Genomic DNA, 25,895 nt, shown 5'->3' with positions numbered 1-25,895 from the left:
TATTTGTGTATACGAAAGTCTTTGTTCATGCTATATGCAATAAATATTGTATTGGAAAATTTAACTGTGACTGGAGCTGCAAAAAGTTCGAAATACTATTGCGGTACATTCTCTCACCTATCAGAGAAATATCTCTCTGTTTTTACCCTGGAGACTTGAGTTTTGTCGGATAAGTTTTAAAGTTGTTAAGGTTTAGTGTTTATTATCGGATTTTCTTTCCTAACGTGCACCGTAGTTTATTATAAAAATAGAGACAAACAGCTTTCAATCGTCAAATCAATATAGATAATTTAAAAAACAGATTTTGAAATTTTTGTTTCATTTGTTCGTGAAAAAATGTACGAAAAAAATTAACTTGTACCGTTACAAAAAAATACATATTATTTTATTAAATTTTATTTATTATTAGTTCTATCCTGATAAAAATAAGTTTTCTAATTGGTTCGTCATTTGAGTTGTGGTAAGAACATGAGTAATGATTGTAGTACACTAAAAATAATGGGACTAGAATAATTAATGTCATTATTTTATAAATAGTTATAGCTTATAAAACCATCCGTATAGTATGTCGCCTATTATTAGACCGATAGAAATAACTCATTTACAGGAAAAAAATTGTTACCTGGACTTTTATAAGTTAAAATACTAAAGGGGCGTATAATAAACGTAAAAAAAAAATAAATGCGTCAGCGGGGATTGTGGAGGGTTGATCTAGGGAGTTAAAAAGGAGTGAAAAATGGTATTATTGCGATTTCCGGCGAAAGTTGATGTCAAAGAAAATTATGGTTATTTAAGACACAGAAAGGTGTACTTTCACCAAATTTTGTCAAAATTAAATTATTTTTGCGGAAATGAAAAATAAAAAAACGAAAAAATTTTAAGATTTTTCACACTTTTTTCGGAAATTTTGAGGTTATGTTAAAAAGTGAGATCAACAAAAGTTGTAAATTTTTGCATGATCTTTAACTTTTGGAAAAATTTGTAAAATTGGAAAAATTTTTTTCAACCCCCGCAAACCCCTCAAATCATCCCTCCACCACCACCACTCACGCATTTATTTTTTGAATTAAAAACTTCTTTAGGCGCGTTGTGTCAGAATATTTTGTACATACGAATTACATGGGAAAAAAATCGCTGACTCGTAATCAAAATCTGTAACGTAACGCAAGACGCTAAGCATATGTATATGAAAGAGAAAAAGGCATATAGCGAAAATATATGAGTGTAGAGTATAATATGTAGTACATATGATGGGAAGACGGGAGGTGGGAGAAAAAACTGCCGGTGATTCACAATAATTCTCCCTCTTTGTCGCTCATAATAATAAAAAAAATAATTGTTTAAATTCACTGTAAGTGTAACATATAATATTTTTTTATTGAGTTTGGATAACATACATGAAGATTTTCAACACCTAATTTATATGCATTAAAAAATCATTAACCTTGAAAATATTGTCGGTAAAGATTGCTATTTATTGTTAAAAAATTACTTTATATGAAATATTTTGGTCCTGCAATTCTGTGGGGGCGAATTTTGCTCTCGCTAGTATCTTGAGAACGGTGGCCGCTAGACGCATGGGACTAGGACCTATCATTCCGGGTGTTCGCAAAGCACCCCTTTCGTTTAAACCTTTCAAAATCGTGTTAAATCCTCTATGAGATTTTCTTTACACGAGGATAGAACTAAAAATTAAAGATAAAGTAGAGAAATATTTGTATTTATTATTTACATAAACAGAATACAAATTAATTTTAATAATAAACAGATTTCAAAAATATTCACTACTTATTGACTACTGCTTCAATTCTTTGTCTCAAGTCGGATAAGTTAGCTGGTAACGGTGGTACATATACTTGATCCTTTATAAACCTCCAAAGAAAAAAAATCACACGGAGTCAGATCAGGCGAACGTGGAGGCCATGGCAAACAAGCCCTACAATCTGTTCCCCGTCGACCAATCTAGAGGAGAATTGGTCGGGGAGAATTTCATTCAACCAGTCACGTACAGCGTTATGCCAGTGAGGGGGCGCACCATCTGTTGCCAAATAAAGTTTTGTGGTTTGTATTGCAGTTGTAGCATATCAAAGTAAGTCATTCCAGACACACTTGCTTCCGCGAAAAAGAACTTGCCGTCACGATACGGCATAAAAGCCATTCAGTTTTGGGTCTCTTTCACACTGAAAAATTTCGTGATGATTTTCTGATTCCCAGATACGCAAATTATGAATGTTTACTGTTCATTAACATGAACTTTTGATTCATCACTGAATTCGATACGATAAAGAAAATCTTCATCGTCACGGTACATCATTTCATTTGAAAGCTAGCACGCAAACCATATCTGTTTTAGAGCCTGTAATTCGATATAGACGTAGTTGTAAGCGTTTCCTTAAAACCTTCCATACAGACATCACTAGAATTACTAATTTGCGGCAAGCCTTCCTAACGGATTTCCTAAGACTACGCACAAAAGACTCCCTTACACGTTTAGTATTGTCTTTAGACACACTCTGTCGTCCTGTACTCTTTTCTTTTGAAATACAGTTAGTGGTTTAAAATTGTTTATATCATCTACGAATATTATTGTCACTCGGGGGATCACAACGGAACTTCAAAAGAAAAGCAAGTTGAACGGTGATTACGGATTCATACTCTACAAACTGCAAAACGCAGAACGATTTCTGTTGGGGGAGGGGGTCCGCCATCTTTTCTACTAGCGCTTTCAAGCGGAAGGTACTGGAAACAGTTTTTGAGCTTGCGCATAGCTAAACTGTTTGAGTTGTCCTTTCATTTCATGTACGATTATAATTAATTAATGTACTTCAAACTTCAGAAATATTACATATCTTTAAAACCCCGTTATTAAGTTTGAAACAACGTTTAATCTTGATTTTGTTTTTCATATCAAACAGCTTTCCTTTATGTAATTTTCATTTTTTCCCTTGTAAAATATTTTATAAACATATTACGCCAAAGAGGTTATATGTTTTGTTTGCATCATTGTACCCGTACGGCTCTAGATTATTGTTTCATGTTAATTATTTCCATAAAGTAATTAACATGATTTTTTCTTTTTGTCTTGAAAAAAGTCTTCTGGTATCGTCTTTTCGGATAATGAGACAAATTGTATGTTATTATGCTGTGAAAGTGTAAAACCTATTCATCATGGTGATGTATAAATCAAGTATAATTATTACAATGCGGAATTTAATTATTGCATATTTATTTTAAAGAAATAAACTTTAAAAAAATAATAGTAAAACCATTTTAAAAAAAACCTCTAAAAATGAAAAAAAAAGAGATAATATTTAGTTCTTTACTAAACTTGAACTTTTGAGATAGGCACAAAATTCATATCCGATAAATTGACTCATTAATTAGGTATTTTCTTTTAACTTTAAAGTCGAAATTTACTGAAGATTTATTTATTTTACCTCTTTTTTCTTACTGTATTTATTTAAATTAGTATTTTTATTTTTTTTTTAATTTCCGGCGAAAGTTTACATCAAAAAATTTGTAGTTTTTTAAGATGCAGAAAGATATACTTTCAACAAGTTTCGTCAAAATTAAATTATTAGTTGCAGAAATTAAAAATAAATAATGAAAATAAAGGAAAGATTTTTCGCATTTTTCTCGGAAATTTTGAGGTTATGTTAAGAAGTGGAAAATTTTTTCAACTCCCCCCCCAAATCTCCCCCCAGCACCTCCGCTCACGAATTGATTTTTTTTTACGTTTATTATAAGCCCCTTTACCATTTCCACTTATAAAAGTCCAGGTAACATTTTTTTTTTTTTAAGTGTAATTTGGTTGGACTATAAATAACTCCGCCATCAATAATCATATCGTTTTACTCTTCCATAAATATTCTGACAAAATCTTTGACGTTGGGAAGTAATCAGGTCTTTTTTCTAATTAATACTTCTTAAGTACCTCAACTGCGATTTTTTTAATCGAATTTTCGAAGAAAATTACGGCATTGCTTTCGGTCGTATACTGGGAGTGGGAAGTAAAAATGAGTTTTCTTTACGTTTTGAGGTATGAGGAGCACGAAAATACCATTAAATTAAATTGGAGGTTTCCTTATATATTTATGAATGTATGAATAAAATGTTGTGTGGCTCAAAAATTTCCTAAATAATTTGATTAATTTCATTAAAGTTTAAATATGATCTAGAAGTGTATCCGAAGTTGTGCATGTGAAAATATGATGAAGATTGGTCGAGTCGTCCCTGAAGTAGGCTCAATTTAAGGTAAAAAAGATTTGAGCGAAGCAAGTTAGAAACGCGATTTGTTATGATGTTATAAGTTGGAACGTTGACGTTTCTTTGTTTGCGGTATCTATTGTTAGCAATATTAAATCAAATTAAAAAAAAAAAATAACCAAATTAAATTAACAAAAAGTCTGTCTTGTTGTGTAGAACTGAACAAGAGTTTTTTATATTTATTATTAAACTAAGGAAAACTCATTTTTATTCTTACCAAAATTTCTAAAATATTCAGTTATTTTCTCAATTTTTAAGTCATCGTTTTTTTATATTGTGTCACAGTATTCCGTTAATTTTTATTGAAGTTGCAAAAAAAAAATTAATTAAATTTATAAAGTTTTGTCAATCTTTTTAAAGTTATTATCTGAAGAAACTATTTATTATACACGTAAATAATATTATATATTGAAAGTATACTACTCAGTATCGTGAAAATGATTCAGCGGTTACTGCTGCTGTACATCGTACGGCAGCCCGATGTTTGCCATATAATCTAGTTACAAACCTTCGCTGACAACTCTTGAAATTTTGTTCTGCAGATGATTACAGTCAAGTAGCAAATAGTGCCACTCGCAGCACCTCTTATACTTAATTAAGCATCTCTTGTAACATAGTTAAAAATAGTTGAATATTTTTTTGTTTTATAGAAATTCATTATTATCTATTTGTAAAGCTAATAATAATTTGTTTGTATTATGATAAATTAATTTAATATAGTAATATAGTAAGAAATTTGTCTAAATCGTATCTATTTTACGTGTTGTTTTAAATAGAAAATAAAGTGTAAGGTAGTTTATCTTAAGCTCAAAAAGTATTATTTATAAAATTAGTCTTTCATTAATGTTTACGAAAAGTAATACCGATGTTTTGTTTTAATTATTCATATTCTGTCAAAATGTATTTATTAAACTATTTTTAAATCACGACATGAACGACGTAATTATTTTAATATAATTTTTTAAAGCATTACCTAGTTTATTGTTTAAAAGAAATTATTCATAGATTTTATTTTTATGGAGAAAACGCTCCATATTTAACGCTCAATATTTTCGTACATAGTTGTATAAGTGATTTGATGTTCTTCATTTATCGTCATTGCACGCGTAAACAAATCTCTTTTCTTTTCTTCACTATTTTTATTCTTCATATTTTTCTAGAATGAAGTGTATTCGAATCCTCTATTTTCTTATTTTCTTTAAAAAACCTTTTCACTTCGTACTACATCAACCCACCTACTTTTCATCCTTTTCACTTCGTACTACATCAACCCACCTACTTTTCATTATGCTTCTGCAACACCAGGTTTGAAAAATCTGTATTCTTATTTTTGTTTTTTTGTTTTTCAGATTGTATCATTTTTTATCATAGAGAGCTGTGTTCTATACAAATATTTTTAAAAACTTCTTAATTTTCCAGCATATTTTTTTCTTTATTATTCACCTGGATTCTACTTTACTATGCCCAACCTTTGTGATTTTACTATCTAATACTATAAATTAAAATGTACCTGTTTTTTTTAGATAAGGTCCTTTTTTAAATAAAAACAAGACTGTAAAGTATAAATATACTTTATTACTTTTACATAAAAACTACATTTGAAGCGAAGCTTCTTAACGCAGACTTCGGGATGGGGAGCCAATTGATAAAAAACGAGCGTCACGAAAAAGCGTCACGCTCTAGCTTGAATCCCCCACTATGCCTAACGCATAGATGCAATACAGCTGACCATATATAGTATAGAAAAAATGTTCTCTAACTTATAATAATAATTAAACTTCAGCGTTATGTTTTATGTAAATAATTATTTTTTTAAATACATGTATTTCATTGTTAGTATATTTATATTGTTTAATTAATTAATACTGTTTAATTAGCCGTGTATTAACCAGGCATTGTCATCCAAAAATCCTGCGAAATAGCTCATCCCACGTCATTTTTTAAAGTACTTCTAAGATTTTTTAACGTTTCCCAGACCTATTAGCATTCACAATAGTTTCGTGGTCAATAAATTCGATAAGTAAGACACTCTTTTTGTCCCAAAAAACAGTAGCGGTAACCTTTTTTACCTATCATGCTTGTTTGAATATCTTAAATTTAGGAGATGATCGCATCGACTGCTGCTTTGTCTCGACGTTTAAATAAGAAATTGAGGTTTCATTTCAGATACCAATGTAATCAAACAATTCACCATTTTTATTTTTTAACGCAGCAAAAATTCTTGCTCTGCATTTTTCCTTGAGTGTGCCTGTTATTTTTTCGGCACTTGTTCGATACACATAATTTTTTTTATCCCAATTTTTCAGCCAAAACTTCATAAATCCAAGATCGTGAAACATTAAAGACAATTGTGGCACGATAAAGAACCAGTTTTCTAGTATTTTTTCGTCAACTTTTTCAATGAAATCATCCGTTTACCGACGGCCCGTCACTGCATTCTTCATCATGAATGTTCCTTTTCCCTTCTCAAAATTAATGGTACAATCGTCTTACTTTAGTGTTGTCATTCATAATATTTGGTCTGTAAACGTCAAGAGTTTGCCTGTGAATTTCCCCAGCAGAATTGGTTTTGCAATAAAAAGTTCGGTGAGATCAGGAATTTGTGTTGTTTCATTATGAATGAATGAATGCAAATAACAACAAAATGACTAAACTGTTGTTGCTAACTGCTGACTATTGATTGAATAACTGAGATTTACAAGCGACACACCTGTTTACATCGCATATATAGGCAGTAAAATCAAAACGGATGTTTCTTTAAATCCATGCCTCTTGTATTATCTTATATAAAGTAAATAACATAAAACCAATCAAATTATTTTTTTAATTTTTGAAATTTTTATTTCTTGTTAAGGTTGGTAGTAGTTATTTTAAAAGGAGATTATGTAAATAGAAGATTTATCTCATTATATATTTCCCCAAACGTATTTTTTATGTTACGTTTTTAAAATCAAATTAGTATAAGTACTTAAGAAAAAAAAAACAGTATAATCCTTCAAAACCCCTATTTACGTCTTTACAATCGATATTTACCAAATTTTAAAATAATTAAAAATAATTAAATAATTTTAAAATAATTAAAAATTTCTTTTGAATAAAACATTATAACATATTATATTGGTGTTAGTATTATTTTGCTTTTGTTAGTTTTTTTTTTTTAATATTACAAATATTACATATTTATATGAATACATATAACAAAACCTTTAAAGATAAACTATAATAAAATGAACTTGCTATTTATTTTCGTTGAAAAATGGAAAAAAAGTAATTTAATTTAATCCTGATTTATAGAAACCGTTATTTTTATCGCTTTCCTGTTTATTTCACACGGTTTTATCAATATTACCTTATCTTCACCGACTTTATGACAGGGAAACTTTGTTAAATCTGTACGTGAAAAAATTGAAATTCATAGTAAATCAAATATTTTATAAAAAAAAATAAAAAATTTAAAAGTTTTTTTAACATAGTTTCTGAAATTTTTTTTTCAAAATAATATTTAATATGAAAATGAAAACTAATTAGTATTTCAAAGAGATTCATCATATATTTATTTATTATTAACTAAAGTATTTATTTTTCTACGAGAAATTACAGATTATTAAGTTTAGTAATCTCTCTTTACATCTTTCGAATTTTTAATCAGACTAAACTTTGTTTTTTACGATATACTCGTTTGGCATATTTATACTCGTTTGGCATATCTATGCCAAATTTTAGCTATCAACTATCTAAATGTGAGCTATCTATTTTTTTATTCGGCTGCTCAGAAAAACAGAGAATACCAAGCACGTTTGTACGCAGGACATTCTATTGACCTACAGTTACGTCTAGTCGGCTTCCCTACTTGAGAACAATTTATACACATAGGTGGCCTTCTTTTTTCACCAAAAAATCTTTACTAAATTCGTTAATTGATATGATCGTTTTTAAATAATAATAATTTAACCGTTTGTATTTAAAAACTCAGTCGTGTATTAAAATAAAAACCTGTCAAGGGTAAAGCCGGGAAAGTTACGCGACTATTTGCTAGTTTTTTTTTTGTTTTTAACTTATAAATATATATTTTTGTCTTTATTTTCTGTTTAAAATGTGTTCATTTTATTATTACATTACTTTATTTTTCATTTAGAACCTATTTGGAGATTTTTTCGGATTTATATAAAATTTAATGTAACAACAAATGAAACTATTAAAATCAAATAATTCTATAAATATTTAATTTTTGAAGCGAAGCTTCTAAACGCAGGCTTCAGGAGGGAGAATCAACTGTGAAAAAACGAGCGTCACGAAAAAGCGTCACGTGTTAGCTAATAACACTGTTCATTCAAGAATCGTATTCAAAGAATGATACTGTTACTCTTTTGTAAAGATTTTTTATCCCGCTCATATTTGTTATTTTTATTTTAATGACCGATACAGCCTTTGTATTACACAATATTCAAGAGGATTAATATAACTCTTTATAATATTGCGTAAGAAGCTTCGCTGCGGTTGAGTGTCTACCCACCGTCGCACTCATTTTTTGTTTTTTATAATTACGATGTTAATAAAATTTTGTGTCTTCATTTGATTCTTAATTTATTTATTTATTACCCTCAAAAATATTCTAATCGTATTGTTCATTATTTTCTTGTTTAGAAAAGTTATATAATTACTATTCACTCAGCGTTTGCTTAGCTCTCTCTTCCCATCTAGCCAAAGGGCTCTGCCCCTGGACTCCCCGTTGTGTTCGTTATCATCATGGTTGTGAGAATAATAGTGATAAATTACAATTACAATCTGAAAAGTTCTCTTCCTCCAACTTTTCCCTCGTTCTTAACATAAAAACTCTGATACGCTCCTGTTGTAGACGAAGGTTTGGTTCCCTTTTCCATTACCCTAGAATACCTTATATTTCGGGAAGCGGTCAAACACATTGACCGCTTCCTGAAAATCGAGTTATTATAAAACACGCTATTATTTTTACGTCGAAAACGAATAAAAAACTGTATTAGGTTATCGTCCAACAGAAAAGATTCAAATTTTCACCCCTAAGGAGGCTAGGGCCTCGGTTTATGGTTTAAAATCTTCCTTGGGTAACACAAATGTATTCTGAAAATTTGAAAGCCATCGATGGATTGGTTCTTACGTGATGCTGTTGCAAACGAACAGAACCGCCACAAATTTTCGCGATTGTATATTAGAAAATTTTTATTTTAAATTGTAATTTTTAGTTATTTTTAATAAAAGTACGTATTTTAACATTAGTTTTACATAATGGTAAGTAAGAATATTTTTTTGTTTTTTGTTTGTTATTTATGAGTTGCGGGTCAGTTACGTCAGATAAAAACTTGTAATTTATTATATTTAAATATGAAAATCATAACAATAGAATTTTTTTTCTGTTTTATCTTCGTTTGAATTATAGTTATCATAAATATTCCAAAATGTAACTCAATTTGGAAGTCATTTGTATAATGGATTTTTTTGTTGTTTTTGAGATATATTACGGATTTTTCACATTTCCAAGTTATTATATTGATTTAATATTTTTATTTAACTGCGAAAGAATGATAATGTGTTCATAAATCTGTGCATATATATATACGTGGTATTGTAACCCTAAAATTGCTATATCGCCTTTTTTTATATTAATATGTAAATGTTTCATTGCAGTTGAGTAGATAACAAATTGAAAAAGAAACACTTTTAAAAATAAGATTTAGTGTCTTTAAAATCATACAGTCATTTCCATTTTAGAGAATCCTATTATCGTATAGTTTCCTTCGTACACTTTCACAACAAATATTTTATTTAATAATTTTGTATTAAATTTTTAACCAACTGTTGAAGGTGGTTGTATTTTTTTGTTGATTTATTAATTCACCACATAAGCTTGAAAATCTTGTGAATGGAAGTATGAAAGGGAAATTTTGTAACGTATTAAGAATTCAATGCCTGACCAGAATTCAAACTCGTACCTTCCGGATGGAAGGTTGAGGCGCTATAGCTCCACGACGAAAATTAGAAAATCTTGTGCATTTGGGTTTACCGCGATAACTCTTCCAGAACGGTTGCACTGATTCTCATGAAATAAATATATAAATCCAATTAATTATTTACCTTGATCACTCAAGAAACTAGGTTTAAGAATGAAAAAACTCAAATGATAGAGATTACACGTCGTATTTAAAAAAAAATATACGAAATTTCTTTTGAAACTCTTCAATTATATTAAATAAAACTCGCTTACTTGAAATCAGGATTTCAATAATATGTTTATTTTTTGTATGTACCCTTTTATAGATATACAACAATATATGCGTAGATATAAAAAATTGGTAATAAATAGATAATATTATATATTATATTATAGATAATAAATTTGGTAATATTTAAATGATAAAAAGATAATTAAAATACATGTAAATATCATTTTTAATAGACTAATAAGAAAAATATAGGTCTAGTTTTAGACCTTAATAGAGCATAATGTCTGAACTGCGAAATCGAATTTAGTGAAATTCACAAGATGATTTTACTACCTTAACTCTTATTGGATTTTAGACCATTCTAAATTTCGAAAATATGCTATGGTACCCCAAAATGATGAACCCGTTAAACTCCTGTGTAGTACAAGATTATTTCATTATTAAAAATTATCAGGACAGGTTGGTTGATACAGTATCACACATAAAATATATTCAAATGGAATATAAATTTATTACGATGTGAGACATTTTTCATGCAGCACTCCTTTGGGTGCGCGCATTTCTAAAGATTGAATATTCACCATGTGGAAGACGTACAAGGAACCCACATTACCGATCTACTAGGAACCAGTTTAGTAAGGTGACTAAGAAGTACAACAGTTACACTCACATCTATACAAACGTTTTTCCCTGACGGGTATGGCTGTGCAGTAATAATCCCTGATAACAAGATATGTAAGCTTAGCGTCTATTCGTCTGTGTTCTAATGCGAGGCCTTTGCAATTTACTCTGCCTTGAGAGTTGTCAAGACTCGTAGTGACGACAGCTTGCTGATAATAACCGACTTTATGAGTTTATTTGAGAGCTTGAGCTGCAGACAATTTGAACCTATCCTTCAAATAATCTATGTCACTCTCTTAAGAATATAAAAGACTCTTAAGAGTATTGGTATGGATCTCGGGCCATTGCGACATCCTAGGAACGTTCGGACTGATGAGGTTGCTAAGAGAAGGGCAACAAATGGCTGCCGATTAGAATTAACATGTAAAAGTGACTTCACGATGACAGTTCGTATCAAACTATGTACTCTATGGAATACGTTCTGGCTGCTGAGTGCTCCCATAACCTTACATGATTTCCGGAAAGAAAGTCTTCGAGAAAAATCTTTATTCCAAACAATACAAGAGACCAAGTCATTCTCACTCGGTTGAGGATCAGGCATACAAAGCTAACCCACGCCCAGATGGGCAAACCAAACAGCTATATGGTTCTCCTCAGCAGAACTATGTGGCGTGCGATGTAAAATAATCGGTAAACCACTTACTCATAGGTTGCTCAATGTTCGGGTCTATTCGACTACAATTAAATCTGGGTTCAGATGTAAAGGGTTTACTCAACCGAAATACTTACATCAAAAGACTTTTGCCATTTCTCTGTTATAGTGGGATGAAGGACTTAATTTAGCGGTTTTGCTTAAGTTAGATCCCTTACGGAATACTACTGTGTGCATAGTGAAAATAGTCTTGTGGTGATGTTCCAATATTTGTTATTCATGTTCCAGTTTGTTTGATATTTTTGTCTTAATTATTTATGATCATTTAGTTTTAATTAAATCGCTAATAGCTGTTATTGTTGATGCGATTATAAACAAACGATGGGAAGAAATTATAAATTTTTTATGAAAAAAAAGGCAAAGACATATAAAGACTAAATCTCTTTACATAAAACTGAATGTCTGCATTTATATGCCGTATTAATTTTGTAATTCCGAATTCTATTGTCATTTAATTTAATAGTCATTACTATTACAACTTAATAGTCATTTAATTTGATGTAATTGATATCCTCTCAAAAATCTTTCCTTTTTTGACCGTGATTGTCGTTTTTGTCAAAAAGTCTAAATCTGGGACATCTTGTAATTTGACGTGATTTAATCTGTGCATTTGCTGTTTTTCAATATTTAATTTTTTTTATTTGAGTTCAAAGTGAAAAAATGCTAAAATGCTAGATTATAGCTGAAGGGCCTTATAAAATGAAAAAAAAATTTACTGAAGAAGGCTGGAAGAAGGAATAACATAACTGAAGAAGAAAAAAAACTGTACAGCCCAACAAATAACTGACTGGGGAATGAAATAAGATCACACAATATTATCATTATTATTAAGCAAGTTATTACGATTTAAACTCATCAGAAAAGATAAAACGCACTAGTATAATGCCTGAAGTTGATGGTTTGTTTATAAAAATACATGAATTTAATAAAAAGTTAATAAAAATATTAATACATGCATCTTCTGTTGAAATAGAGTAATACGAAATTAAAAATGAAATATTTGTATTAATTCACTAGCAACGACATTTAATAGTACAATAACGTGCTTATAAATTGATTTTTGGACTAATAATTGTTTTTTAATGGAAATATTTCATTAAAAATTAATATTAATTTAACTCGGTAATTTTTAATGGTAATTATAAGAAGTATAATGTACTTTATGTAGTACCTGTCTTAAACCAGCTTGTTCAGAATTAAATTCTGTACTAGTTGTATTTAAAATTTTTATGTGTTTCTCACCAATTTAACAAAGTTATTGTACATCAAACATAAAAAGCAGGGATTTTTACATTCCAATTTATTGGTTTTTACTCCATATTTTTCAAGAACTACTCCAGATACGGTACTGAAACCTATTTTATTCGATTTTTGAGTCAAAAACCAATAAGAAATCACTAATTCTATCCCTTCATTAACATCCTAAAGATTTCAGTACGACCTCGTTTCACCGGATAGCTGAAATTTGAATGAAATTTTTCACTAGCCGTAACTTGCAAAGGAAGCAGCACTTCAGGACTTATGTTTATATTAACCTTTTTCATTATAGAATACCGGGAGAATTTGGTGATACACCCGTGTTTAATCTGTACCTACAAAGCAACTTGTCAAGATTGGCTGATTGATTCATCAATCCTCAGCAAAAACTACTGAAGTTAAATTGATAAAAAGTTTTATACATGTTCTTCTTATATTATAAGTGCACACGAAGAAAGGACTTTTTTGAAATTCCGAATTTGAAGTGTTAAAATGGAGTAACAATGAAATTTACTGTTTTTTTTTTTTAATTTCTGGGTAACAAATGAAGACATCAACTTGATTTTTGGTGTGTGTAACTTTCACGTAAATATCTACAAACAAATTTCTAGATTTTTCAAACTTCAACCTTGAAAGGAGTGAAGAAAATTTTTTAAAAATTTAAACAATAATGGCAAATTTTCCCCGTTTCCGACTATACTAAACGAGATGTTCAGTAGATTCGGGCTTGCAAATACTCTTCAGATAAATATAAAAAAACCATTTTCGGGTTTTTGAATTTCGATTTTTACGCGGTCCTGTACACCGTCAGTGAGCCACCTACATAGACCTGTGTAGGTGGCTCAACCTACACAGACACTTTTTCTGTGTATGCAACGCGACTGGCTGCACCTGCCTCCGATTACTTGACTAAAATTCATGAAATAAAACTAGTTAAAAATGTAAAAAAAAGAATGAGAAACAAAGTACTGACTCCTCCTACTGGTATTTTTCGGGTAACGATAAGAACCGAGCAAAATACATTTTTACCAGTACTTCGTACGGGTAACCAGGTACAACTGATATTTTTAAGATGAAGGCCGACTGTTTTAAAACCCACATTCTTAGATCACTCAAAGTTTCGGGTCCTGTACTCATTGAACCGTTGAGCTGAAAAAATTACAATACACTGATATTTTTTGTCGATTGAACAGGCTTTAATTTTTATTTACCATTATTATTCTCACAAGCAATGGTTAATTAACACAGCGGGCACAAGGGGCAGAACCTTCTGACTCGACCAGAAGGGTGAGCGAAGCGACCATTAGGCTAATATCCCCTGACTGCGACGGGAAACGCAAGTAACCCGTATAGCGCTGGTGAAGCCGCGATGGGATGCTTGTAAGATAATATAAAATCTAATTTTCAAAATTACTAATATTAGTTAATTTAAAAATTAACTAATGAATATTCTAAAAGAAATTATTTCAAATTACTTAGATATTAATAAACGTATTGATAGGATATGTGTAGTTAATCAGAAATTATCTTACGTTACAAGGAGATGAAAGGAAAGCTTATTTAGGACTTACACACCTACATCTAATTCCTTCCATCTGATTACATTTCGCTGATTAATAAATGTTTATATACTCTCGCTGTCATTCGACAAATTAATAATCTTATATTACAAAGTACATTGATTAATAATTACATTTAGGCTTATATACGGTAATAAATAATTTCGTAGGTTCATATTGTAAGTATTAAGTATCACGCATCATACTTTATAGTGGTTATAATTTAACAGATATGAAACAAGAACTTTGGATTAGTGTAATGAATGAATAACTAATGGATTAAATGTTTAATTGCATTCTCCATTTTGATATTACTTATATACAAAGAAATTAACATTATTATTTGTAACGTTATCTGTTCTTTGTAAAAAGATCTAATTTCTAAAAAAAACCAAATGATAAAAAAATATAATTATAAAAACAATCAAAAGAAATTCCTGGAAATAAAATCTTCTTAACCTCTCCATTAGAAGTAGTTCCATAATTTTTGTGAGAAAGTATTGACGAATTTTAAATCAGTGCCCATATTATTATAATGCGTTATGATAGAAAGAATTTATCTAGAAGAATGGTTCGGCATAATTCGATAATTCAACTGGGGTTCTCTGTTCGGGTTGGGCAGCCACTAGTTACAAAGTACAGTCTTTAGCTTGGTCTGTAAGTATAGCTCTCATCATCAAGCAGCAAAAATAATAAGAAAGTAGTAACTTAAAGAGCACCTCCCACATCCTTTTGTACAAATCAAATTGGCATTTAAAAAAAGTTACTAAAAATTACCATAGAAGAAATCAAGGTAAAGTAAAGATCAAGGTAAAATGATTGATAAATTGACGATCAACCATCAAAGGGATCGGAAAAGGAGATAATTAACTTTACCCAAATATGTATAACATAGGGTCCTTCAGAAAACGAGAAATCATCTTGCTTACAATCCTTTTTGGATGCCTTTAATGGTATAGTGAATTCTCCTTATTCGCGCATTCCGTATTCGCGATTTCGTTATTCGCGGTGTAATATTTTGCGATGTCTTTTCTATATTGGCGACTAAAAGTTTTCGTATTCGCGTACATTACATTATGTAGTGACATTAAAAAATAAAAATATTAAAAAATTTCATGGTGCAGATAGAATATGAACGAGAAAACGTAGAAAATACGATCTCTGAAAAACAGTTAAATGTCAAAACGCTTACCGAAGACATTAAATTATCCCATGATCTTATCCAGTTTTTAAAGATGCTATCTTTGAATAGAAGCTTAATCTTTAAGCGAATTGAAGATGTCATGCAAGAATACACAGAACTTCATACAGATCTAAAAACAAGAGCGGGAAAAAGAAAAATTACAATTTTTTGTAAATGCCATCCAAAATATTGTAGGTTAGTTTTGTAAATTTCCTTTAAAGTAATAATAGTTTTAGTGTGTATATTACTGTAGTGCTGCTTTCTTGACTTTTAAGGCGACTACCGAGTACGATTTGAACATATAATACCGTTTTCTAATACAGTACGTACTGTAGTGAGTTTTTAAATTAAACAGTTCAGCAAGTGCTTCCGAGTAAACTAGAAAATGTACTGTATTTTGTTATATATTTTTTGTGTATGTACTGTACTAAACCAGTGCTTATAATTAATGTTGCCGTCTGTATTTCATCAATAACATTGCCCTAAGTAAGTACGCATGATTTTTTTCATTTTACATAGAACCTAACCATTCTTCCTTAATGAGTATTAGTTCCGTTCTTATATTTGCGGTATTTTCACGGTCTTCAAGCGCCGCGAATAAGGAGATTTTACTGTAGTTTTTTTCTCGTTTCCATTGTGTATGTTTGCTAATTTGTGTGGAGGTACTATGTGATTTCCTGATACCAAATCCTAAAGGGCAGACACGTAGATAGGGACCAAAGATTTCCGGGCAGCGATAAAGTTCCGAATAATCAGTTTTTTTGCGTATATCTTGAAAAATATCCGTCGTATAAATAAAATTTAGAACAAATTTTGTTTGTGTTTCTAAATTCTACAATGTTTTCCGTTGACACTTGTTTTTAGAAATCAATAGGTTTTGCAAAAAAATGAGAAAAACACATAAAAATAGTAGGCTTTAGCCTTTTATGTCACAAACTTAGTTTAAGTAGCACATTTACAAGTAAAGTCAATCACGCTAGACACCTTTCTTTAAATATTAAAAGAAATTGCACAGCAAAGTTCATATTATCAGTAATAAAACTGTTTTGGTGAAATAAACTAGGACATCAAATTGATCTTCATTTACAAATTGTTATTTACCAATTCACACATAAAAACGATATTATTGAATAATAATATCGTTTTAAGTATGATGGAAATTTGTTAATGTAACAACCATCCTAATTTTTAATGCTTAATTATGAACTGAAACATAGATTTTCCAAAACCATTTTATAATACTAACCATCATCGCTGTATTCGTATCATCGGATCTTAGTTATTTAAAACCAGTTACGAGAGAGAAGTAAAAATCATACAAATATTTTCATATCTTTAGCAATAAATAAATTGCTTATTAGTTGCACTATAATTAAAAAAGTAATATAATTATTCTAATTGGCTAGGCTCATTGATTTATTTATAATGTTTAATTAGAACGTAAAATGAAATCTCTTAGCAAATGGTCTACATAATTTTTCTAAATAATATATATTAACATTTAATAAAGAAAAAAATTTTAGAACTTGAAAAAACTATAAAAATTTGTTGCAAACGTTTTTCATCCATTCTATATTTCTCTAGATATACGGAAAAAATTGATCTTTTGCGACTTTACCCCTACTCGGGGGTTCTTGGTCTTCAGTTACGTGTTTCCCATCGGGATTTGAGATATTCTCGGTATCCCCAAGTATTTCCGATATAATTTATCCATTTACACGGTCAGTGGAAAAATCATACCTACCTCTCCGACTATAAATGGATGTAAGTGTATAGAGAATGTTTAAAAATTGTGGACATATTAAGGAATTTAACCTTAGATTTTTGTGCCAGAATTTATATTTGTAGCATTAAATAGTCAGTTAACGATCATTATAAACTGCTTACATTACTTTAGATATAAAATGAGATGAAAAAATAAAAGGGTAGTATAGATAATATTTACTCCAAAATGATAAGTAAGTAGCTGTTTTTACGTAACGAGTGAATAAATGATGATATAAAAAGGCTTTGGTAAACAAAAATATAAATGCAGAATACTTATCAGATAAAATGTACTTTAATGGTTCATTAAATTTTACATTCCTGGAAATTATTTGAAGTAAAAAGTAATATAAATATTGAATCAAAACGTTCTGTTTCCAAGTTACGGTTAAAAAAATTTAATTGGTTAAATATAAATAATGTATTTATTTATTGTTTAGAATCATAACATTGAATCCCAACGTTGTCTGATTTCTTTAACTATTAATTATTCGAGACCTATTTTATTACAACAATTTTCTTAGATTTAAATTCTGACAATCAAATTTATTATTTTCTAATTGATAATTTAATTATCTTATTATTCATCAACCTAAAAAAAGTGTGTTCTTAATTCTTAATAATTAAGCTTTAAACAATTTTCTGGTAAAATACGGGAGATAACAGATACTTGAGATCCATTTAATAAACGTTTCATGTCAGCTATAACTAACATAAAATATGTCATTTATAACTACGAATGTTTCCCAAAACTTTTAATGGAACACATGGAGCAGAAATAAAAAAAGAAGTTTTTTAGCTATAATAATAAAATCTCTTGTCGGAAAAAGTTTTATGTGAGATTTTTGCTTTAAATGATTCTAAAAATATGCTTCATGAAGAGGAGTAAAATTCTGTGAATTACTTTTCTGAATTCCTTGATATAGACGAAATTGTTAAGTAAAAAAATAATTATTACAAATATGAAGTTATACTCTAATGCTGCAATCAGAATGAGTATTTAAAATTTGAAGTATCTTTAAATTTAGCGTTATTTAAATTTAAAAAAAAAAATTACATTTGATAGGGGTTGTAAAACAGGCAAAAATAAATATTTCGTTATAAATTATAACAAAAAAATTTCAAAATATTGCTCTACAAAATTGTTTAATAACAATATTTTCAAGAACAATTATCTCTTATTTTAGTTCTTTGAGGACACTGAATGTAAGCCAGTTTGAAGAAACTTTCAACATAATAAAAAATATTAAAAGTATTCGTGGAAGTATTATCAATTCAATTCTTAAGAATTTCGGTTTTTTTTTACATTTATTTAATAATAAATTATATACCATCTATAAATACATAATAAGATTTAAATGTAGGCTATTGAACTTATTCTACCGTCTTTAAATTCCAACAGAAATGATACTTTCTATCTTTTACAAATTTATATTTCTTTATTTCTTTTATAAAGGTAAATTGATCTGTTACTTTACAATATCTTTCCCAGTCATTCTTATGGCTTTGATACATTTAAAGCAACTAAGGTGCAACGAGCACCAATCACTGTAACTTTTTCTGAAAATAGTGATGTTCATTGTAGTCAGATTTAGTGGTGAACAGAATAAAGAAGGTGTCAGTTGTAGAGCTGAATATCATCTATATTGGTGAGCTTGACATGCTAAATATGCAATAATATATTCAGTTCAGCGAAGAAGGTAAAAACCAGGAAACCACCTCAATTCTCACTCTCCTAATAGACTTGGCATGAGGTACATGTTATTCTTAGTCATTTTCAGGAGTGACTGTTACTTCTTTCAGATCGCCTTAACATACAAAGATTTATACTAATATGCCATCAAAAAGGCCATCTGGATCAACAAAAAAAAAAATGTCACCGAACTAAAAAAAAAGTAGGAAAAAACTGAGTGCAAAGATTAGTATCAGCGAAAATTTATATATTTAAAAAAGATATTTTAGGCATATTTTTAATAATGTTTTATTAAAATTACGTCCGAGAAAAAAATAAAAACAATAAATAAGCTGGCAATGCCGCGGATTATTTTTGGATTGTATAAGGTTGAATTGGAGTGAAGATCAAAACAATATATAAGTTATTAAAACTAGAGAAGGACCAACAACTGACTTTTAGTTAGTAGCCAATTTTTTAGCGGTAGTTTTCAGAGAATTTCTAGTGATTCAAGTGAATTTATAAATGTAGTAATAAATTTAATAATGTAATGAATAATTTAGTGATTGATTTTTAAGTATGATATTTAAAAAAGATTTTATTTTATTTTTTTTTAACTTATGATATTTTTATTTTTTTAACTACAGTGCTTGCATAATATTTTTACACACACGCGAGCGCGCCCACACGCACACACATCTATATATTTATAACCCTATTTAAAATATTTTTATTTAACAACCAACTGATGATTTTTAAAAAAGATTTGTTTGGAAGTCATAGTTGCTAGTATTCCCCACTTTGTTAATGTTAAAAACCTGTGTATTCATCTTCACTGGGAGATATTTACATAATATGTTGAATAGCATTATTTTGGCTTTTCGTTTTTCTCTTCAACGAAATATCAGCTGAAAAATTTGACAAAAACCACTAGCTCCTTCTTTGGGGATAAAAAAAAGGGTTTCACCTTTGATCCGAGTGGACAGTTACTACTTTATACTATCGATAAGTTAATTAAGATAGCTCAGGCAAGTTACACGCAGCTACTGTCTGGTTTTCTCGCCGGAAGTGTTGAGCGTGCCTTTTTATGACCGGGGATGAATAGACGTGCACAAGAGCACAGAGTGTGTAGACGTGTTTAATAACACTTTTACATAAAGTGAGCTGAGTACTTAAACCCTTTAACTTATTAAAAAAAAAAAAACTTTATGTTCGGAATTAAATATTTTATATCTACCATTTCCTTCCTCTTTTTCAAAATATCTTTTTCTAGTAAGCAATACTTGATGCTTAGTCTGTTGATACGTTGGTAATTGTTTTATTATTTGTCAAATAAGTTTTTAATAAGTTCAAAACGTTGTTGGAAAATATTAATAAAAATAAACAGCGAAATAATTTATTTTAATTCTTTTAAAGAATAAGAAAAAAACGAAAGAAATTATATATATCTATTAAATTATATAATATTCGAAAGAAAAGAATAGAAAAATTGATACAAAGGTGATACATGTAATTAATTGCTTTACATATAATTAATTAACTTGTTGAAAACAAGAAATGATTTTTTTATTAAAATTAGTATTAAAATATTTTAATACTTTGAATAAGAATAAAAATTTCTTTCTTAGCGTTGACTGAAATTAATGACTTTGATTTATGAGTGGTTAGAAGAACAGTTAATGAGTTTTTTATCTAAGGGAAGAATATCTAACATTAAAAAATATTAGCCAAATTACATGAAATTTTAATTTTAATCGGCCTTTTTTATTTCCATGGAAGATAAAACATAAAAAAGTATTCTGTCTTAAAAACTTGTTTCATTACCGAGAGTACGTTAATTAGATTAATTGCATAATTCATTAAAAATAGACAGTGATTGATAAGAAAATAAAAGAAGTATAATTAATGTAAAAGACTTAAATAAAATTATAATAAGCATATAGAATTACAATAATCATATTCTATTCCAAATAGAAACAAAAAGACGTAGTTTTCTGTTTCTTCTCAGACAGAAAAATATGGTACGAGGATTATTCGTATGGGTGGAACTAAATATTTCATTAGTGTCATAATAATGAATTGCAAATATTATACTTCATATGAAATAGTAAAGTAGTTGTGGTGGTTGTTTAACTCTACATGAAAAGTCATTTAAAGATAAAAATTTTAGTTAATAATTTTTTATTACTTTAAAAATAAATTCAATTAACTACTTTTCAGATTTAGAAATAATTTCTTTAGTTGGTTAAACGTAACAATTCAAATGAAAGACTAGTTAAAATTTTTAATTATTTTATTTAAGTAATTTTTAACTTTTACTTGAGACTTTTACTTCTTGAGAAAAAATATGATGTGGACACCGCATGACTTTCTTGTACGCCTCTTAAATTACATATACACATTTTTTTTTTAAATGAAAAGTACATAGAATATTATTTCATAACTTCTGATACCTTTCATATTTTTTTTATCGTTATTATTGAATTATTATTTATTGTAAATTTTATTTTTACAATCAGAGGTTAATAATTATTAATAAATTAATATATTTAAATCAAAAAAAGAAAAAGAAAAAAGATGAAGTCGGATTTGAACCGATGTGTCTTCTTGTAAGATCCAAATATTTCATTAATTAAAATTTATTTGGCTATAACTCTGGAACCAATGAAAATAGGTACCACTTATGATACATCGCTGAAAAGCTCTCAATGAGGGCTTATAATAAAACTACACTTAAGAAAAAAGCCCAAAATCCAAATTTGTTGGATTTTGGGCTTATTTAAACACTTTTGGTCCAATCGATTGCAATAAATAGGGGAGGTGCACAACTAGATGTTAGAGCAGTCCTAAATCCAAAATTTCAACATCGTATGGCTAATCGTTTTTGAGTTATGCGAGATACATATGTACGTACAGAACCACGTCGAAACTAGTCAAAACGAATTCAGGAATAGTCAGAATGGATATTTCCGTTGAAATTTCAAAACCGAAATTTTTCGCGATTGTACTTCGTACAAGGAAATAAAAACTTACAAAAAAACTTAATCTTTTTTATCAAATGATTAACTAGAATAATTAATATAAGCCGGAAAATTTTATGATTTTAAGCCGGAAAATTATAAACAAAAGAATAAATAGTTAGGCGTGGCGCTATTATTCTACCTCATTCAAAAAAATTTCCTAAATATTATTTAATAATAAATAATTTAATGAAGTTTGCATCTAAACGATCTTAGCGAATATAATATGATTTAATTTTTAAGACTATCAAATTCGCGTAACAAATATACTATCCAGTTTCATAAAATCTGCTTTCTTAGATTTAATGGGTACACCATAAAAATGTATAAACTAATTCTTTAAAATAGATTCTTAAACAAATGTTATAGTTTTATATATTTTTGATATGAAAATGTAAAAAAGACTTTATTTAAAAAAAAGTTAAATATTTGGGTTTTTTCTATTATGTCCCCCGCATATATATTTTTTTTTCTTGCGAATTTATATAAAATTATATTATATAATATTTAAATCATCATATCAAATGATTATATAATATTATAGATAAATAATTTTCTAAAACCGTTTCCTATGTTGGCTCGTACTGCTTATAGATAAGTTAGCGATCTAGTATTGTCTATTTGGACGCCATGTTGATATCTCGTTGTTCTGTGCACAAAATTTAATGCGCCTTCATGTATTGTTTGGTTAATTTTAGTTAAGTGTATAAAATATGTTAAATATGTGAGTTTAATGTGTAGCATAATTTTTAAAAGTACATATAAGTTACTTTTATTGGCACTGAAAGTTAGCTTTTGGATGACCTAATTACAAAATAGTAAATGAAAGTTTGCATTTTGTTAATGTAAACCATTGTTAAAAAGGGTTGTTATGGCTGACATTACTGTATGAGCTGAAGGTTGCCCTGCTACCTCGCAGTATCCGAGTGGAAAAGTGTTAGTCTTATATTCGGATGGTCGCAGGTTCCAAACTCAGATAATATGTGGAAATAAACAATTCATGAATAATTTATAAAAAAATGAGTGCGGGGCGCATAAAAGAAAAGACCCAATATTTTTTGTAACGAGAGATAACGGCTTAATTAACTCGCTATGAACAGCAACCGGATAGGCTAATTGTATAATTTACGGATCGGTCTAAAAGCAGACAGCTTCACACAAAGGAAAAACTAGCTTTCCACATCCACAGAATGGACAAAGCATGGTTCTGTTTCAGACCCTCAGATCCTGATTTAGGAATCTAATACTATTCCCTTTTACCCTTGGACAACGAATGAATCGTGAGAAGAGAGATCTATTCATAACGTCACTACATCTAGAGAACCGCAGATGTTTCCCAATCACCTTCAGTCTCTCGGAGGATGATTTTTTCCAGGTGTAAAAACTTATTAATGAACAAAGGTTTTTTTCAACGAACACCATAAATATATACTGAAACAAGCTTGATTTTTCTTTCCTTCTGAGATTCTTTTCTATAATTTGATCCGGCTGTTAAAGAAACTTTTTTCAAATCTAATCTAATTTTAAATTAAAAAAAAAAAAAATCACGTATCTATTTATTGTTAGAAAATAAAGCAAAAACGCTATTGTAATCTTAAATCGAAATTAATTTTTTTGCAATCTATTCTAATACTGAAAAGATGTCGTTAATCGAACATACCATGATCGAATGTAATAAATAGCCTAGTAATAAAGGTATTACTCCGGTGATCTCGGAAGCTAAAGAAAAAAGTATTAAAGGTAACAAAGATTTAATATTAATCAAATTTTTAAGTCTCGCAGCTCCTTTGACTTCTGGCATTTATATACGGACGCGCACACACATACAGTTATGTATATATATGTTGAACGTGGAAACCATAATTCAATAATTTAATCAAATAAATAAGTATTCATTAGTACTATCTAATAAATAAGTTCTAATCCAAATTATTTCATTCAGTAAATAATGAGAAATAAATCAAATAAGTGATTAATAATTCTAATTGGTAATAAATTAGTATTAATAAACAGGTATTTTACTATCAAACACGGTATAGAGGTAATCTGTTAATAAATGCGAAGTGTTCTGGAAAATTTTAGGCACAGACCATCCAGTTTGTTTTAAAACTGTCAAGACATTTGCTTATTGGCTACATGACTGATAGGTGGGTATTGTCTAGGCAGTGTGTTCTTGGAAACTGAGTGTGCTGGTACTCTAACATGTCGCCTTGTAAACCATGTAGACACAGCGCACAATTCGAGAACCACTAAATTCCTCATTTAAACTTAACATTTTGGTAAATTATCGTCACTATAAACCAATTGTAAGCCATTAGTCAATTCAAAATGTATAACAAGTTGTAGAAAATGATCTCAAGTAAAATAAAGATCAATGACGTAAATTTCCCTGTATTTTAAGGTAGGAGAAAAAGAAGAAGAAGATATGAATAAACTAATATTAATGTTTACCTGTATTGTAGATTGTAAATCGACAACAAAATATCGGGTTTGGTGTGCGTTGGCCGCTGCCAGACTAAGCAAGTAATCGTTTCTTGCACCGGAAGATTTTTCTTCAAGCGCATCTCTTTTTGAGGTAACCTGAAAATATTTAAATAGCATGATTCAGATATCAAACTGAATAATTAGGTTATTATGTGTTCATTGATTAATTAAATATTTAATGATTGCATGACTTTGATTGCAAAGTACTGCATGACTTTCCTGGCTATTAGAAATAAAAATTAAAAAAGCCAATAAAAAAACAGAATATGCAGAGTGTATAACGAAGTTCTCCTAGGATGTTCATAACCAAGATGTATTCCAGAATGTAGAACTTATTTTCACAAGTACAACTACTTGGAAAGTACTCATAAACAAATGTTCTAAAAAATATCGTTTGCGAGTCACGGCTAGTGAAAGATTTCGCTTGGATTTCCGCTATTCCAGTAAAATGAGATCAACCTGAAATTTTCAGAACGTTAATTAAAGGACACAATTAGGTATTTCTTATTGTTTTTGACCTATAAAATAAAATAGGTCCCAGAACCGTATCTACAGCACGTTTTAAAAAAATCTGAGGTGAAAACAAATAAATTGGTTAAAAAAAATCCTGTTTTTTATGTTTTAAGTACAATAACTTTGTTAAATGGGTAATAAAACATAACACTTTTAAACAAAACTTGTAAAGAATTTGATTCTGAACCAAATTATCTAAGATAATTTGAATAAAAGAAAGAAAAGTTGAAAAATTTGAATTGAATTTTATTCAAAAATTAGATTACTACATTTGTTACAAAAGTAGTAATTTAATCTAAACAAATACCAAATTATTTTTTAGGTAATGTGAAAAATTTGTAAAACAAACTTTACTGTTAAAAATGGTTAAAAACGTTTTATGAAAACTGGAAATTACACAATTGTAAAATAAAAATTACTTAGATGAAGTGTTTTTATTAATGACAAAAACCCAATAGATTTGAAAAATGTTTATTTCGAAGTTGGCAATAAAATAACAACAGCTGATCAGTAATGCACAATACTGTATTAGTATTTAAATCATTCGGTAACGTACATTAAGTAAATTAGGTACTGTGAACAGTGCTGTCGTTAGTGAAGGTTTTAGTTTTAACGTGATCGGTTTGTCATTTAAGTAATCCTGAACT

The 25,895-nt window shown here is 29.0% G+C and overlaps 1 protein-coding gene across 1 annotated transcript in view; it reads right to left on the bottom strand.

Moving 5' to 3' along the window:
• nwk (FCH and double SH3 domains nervous wreck) overlaps positions 1-25,895 on the bottom strand; it is a 421,122-nt gene that overhangs the window by 158,278 nt on the left and 236,949 nt on the right. Inside the window, exon 8 of the mRNA XM_075374151.1 lies at positions 24,703-24,831. Within this exon, the coding sequence (XP_075230266.1) occupies positions 24,703-24,831 (129 nt within the window). The remainder of the gene's footprint in view (positions 1-24,702; positions 24,832-25,895) is intronic.

The sequence above is a fragment of the Lycorma delicatula genome, chromosome 8 (assembly GCF_047948215.1).
Source record: "Lycorma delicatula isolate Av1 chromosome 8, ASM4794821v1, whole genome shotgun sequence".
NCBI classification, from domain to species: Eukaryota; Metazoa; Arthropoda; class Insecta; order Hemiptera; family Fulgoridae; genus Lycorma; species Lycorma delicatula.
This window is presented reverse-complemented; position numbering and strand designations above follow the sequence as displayed.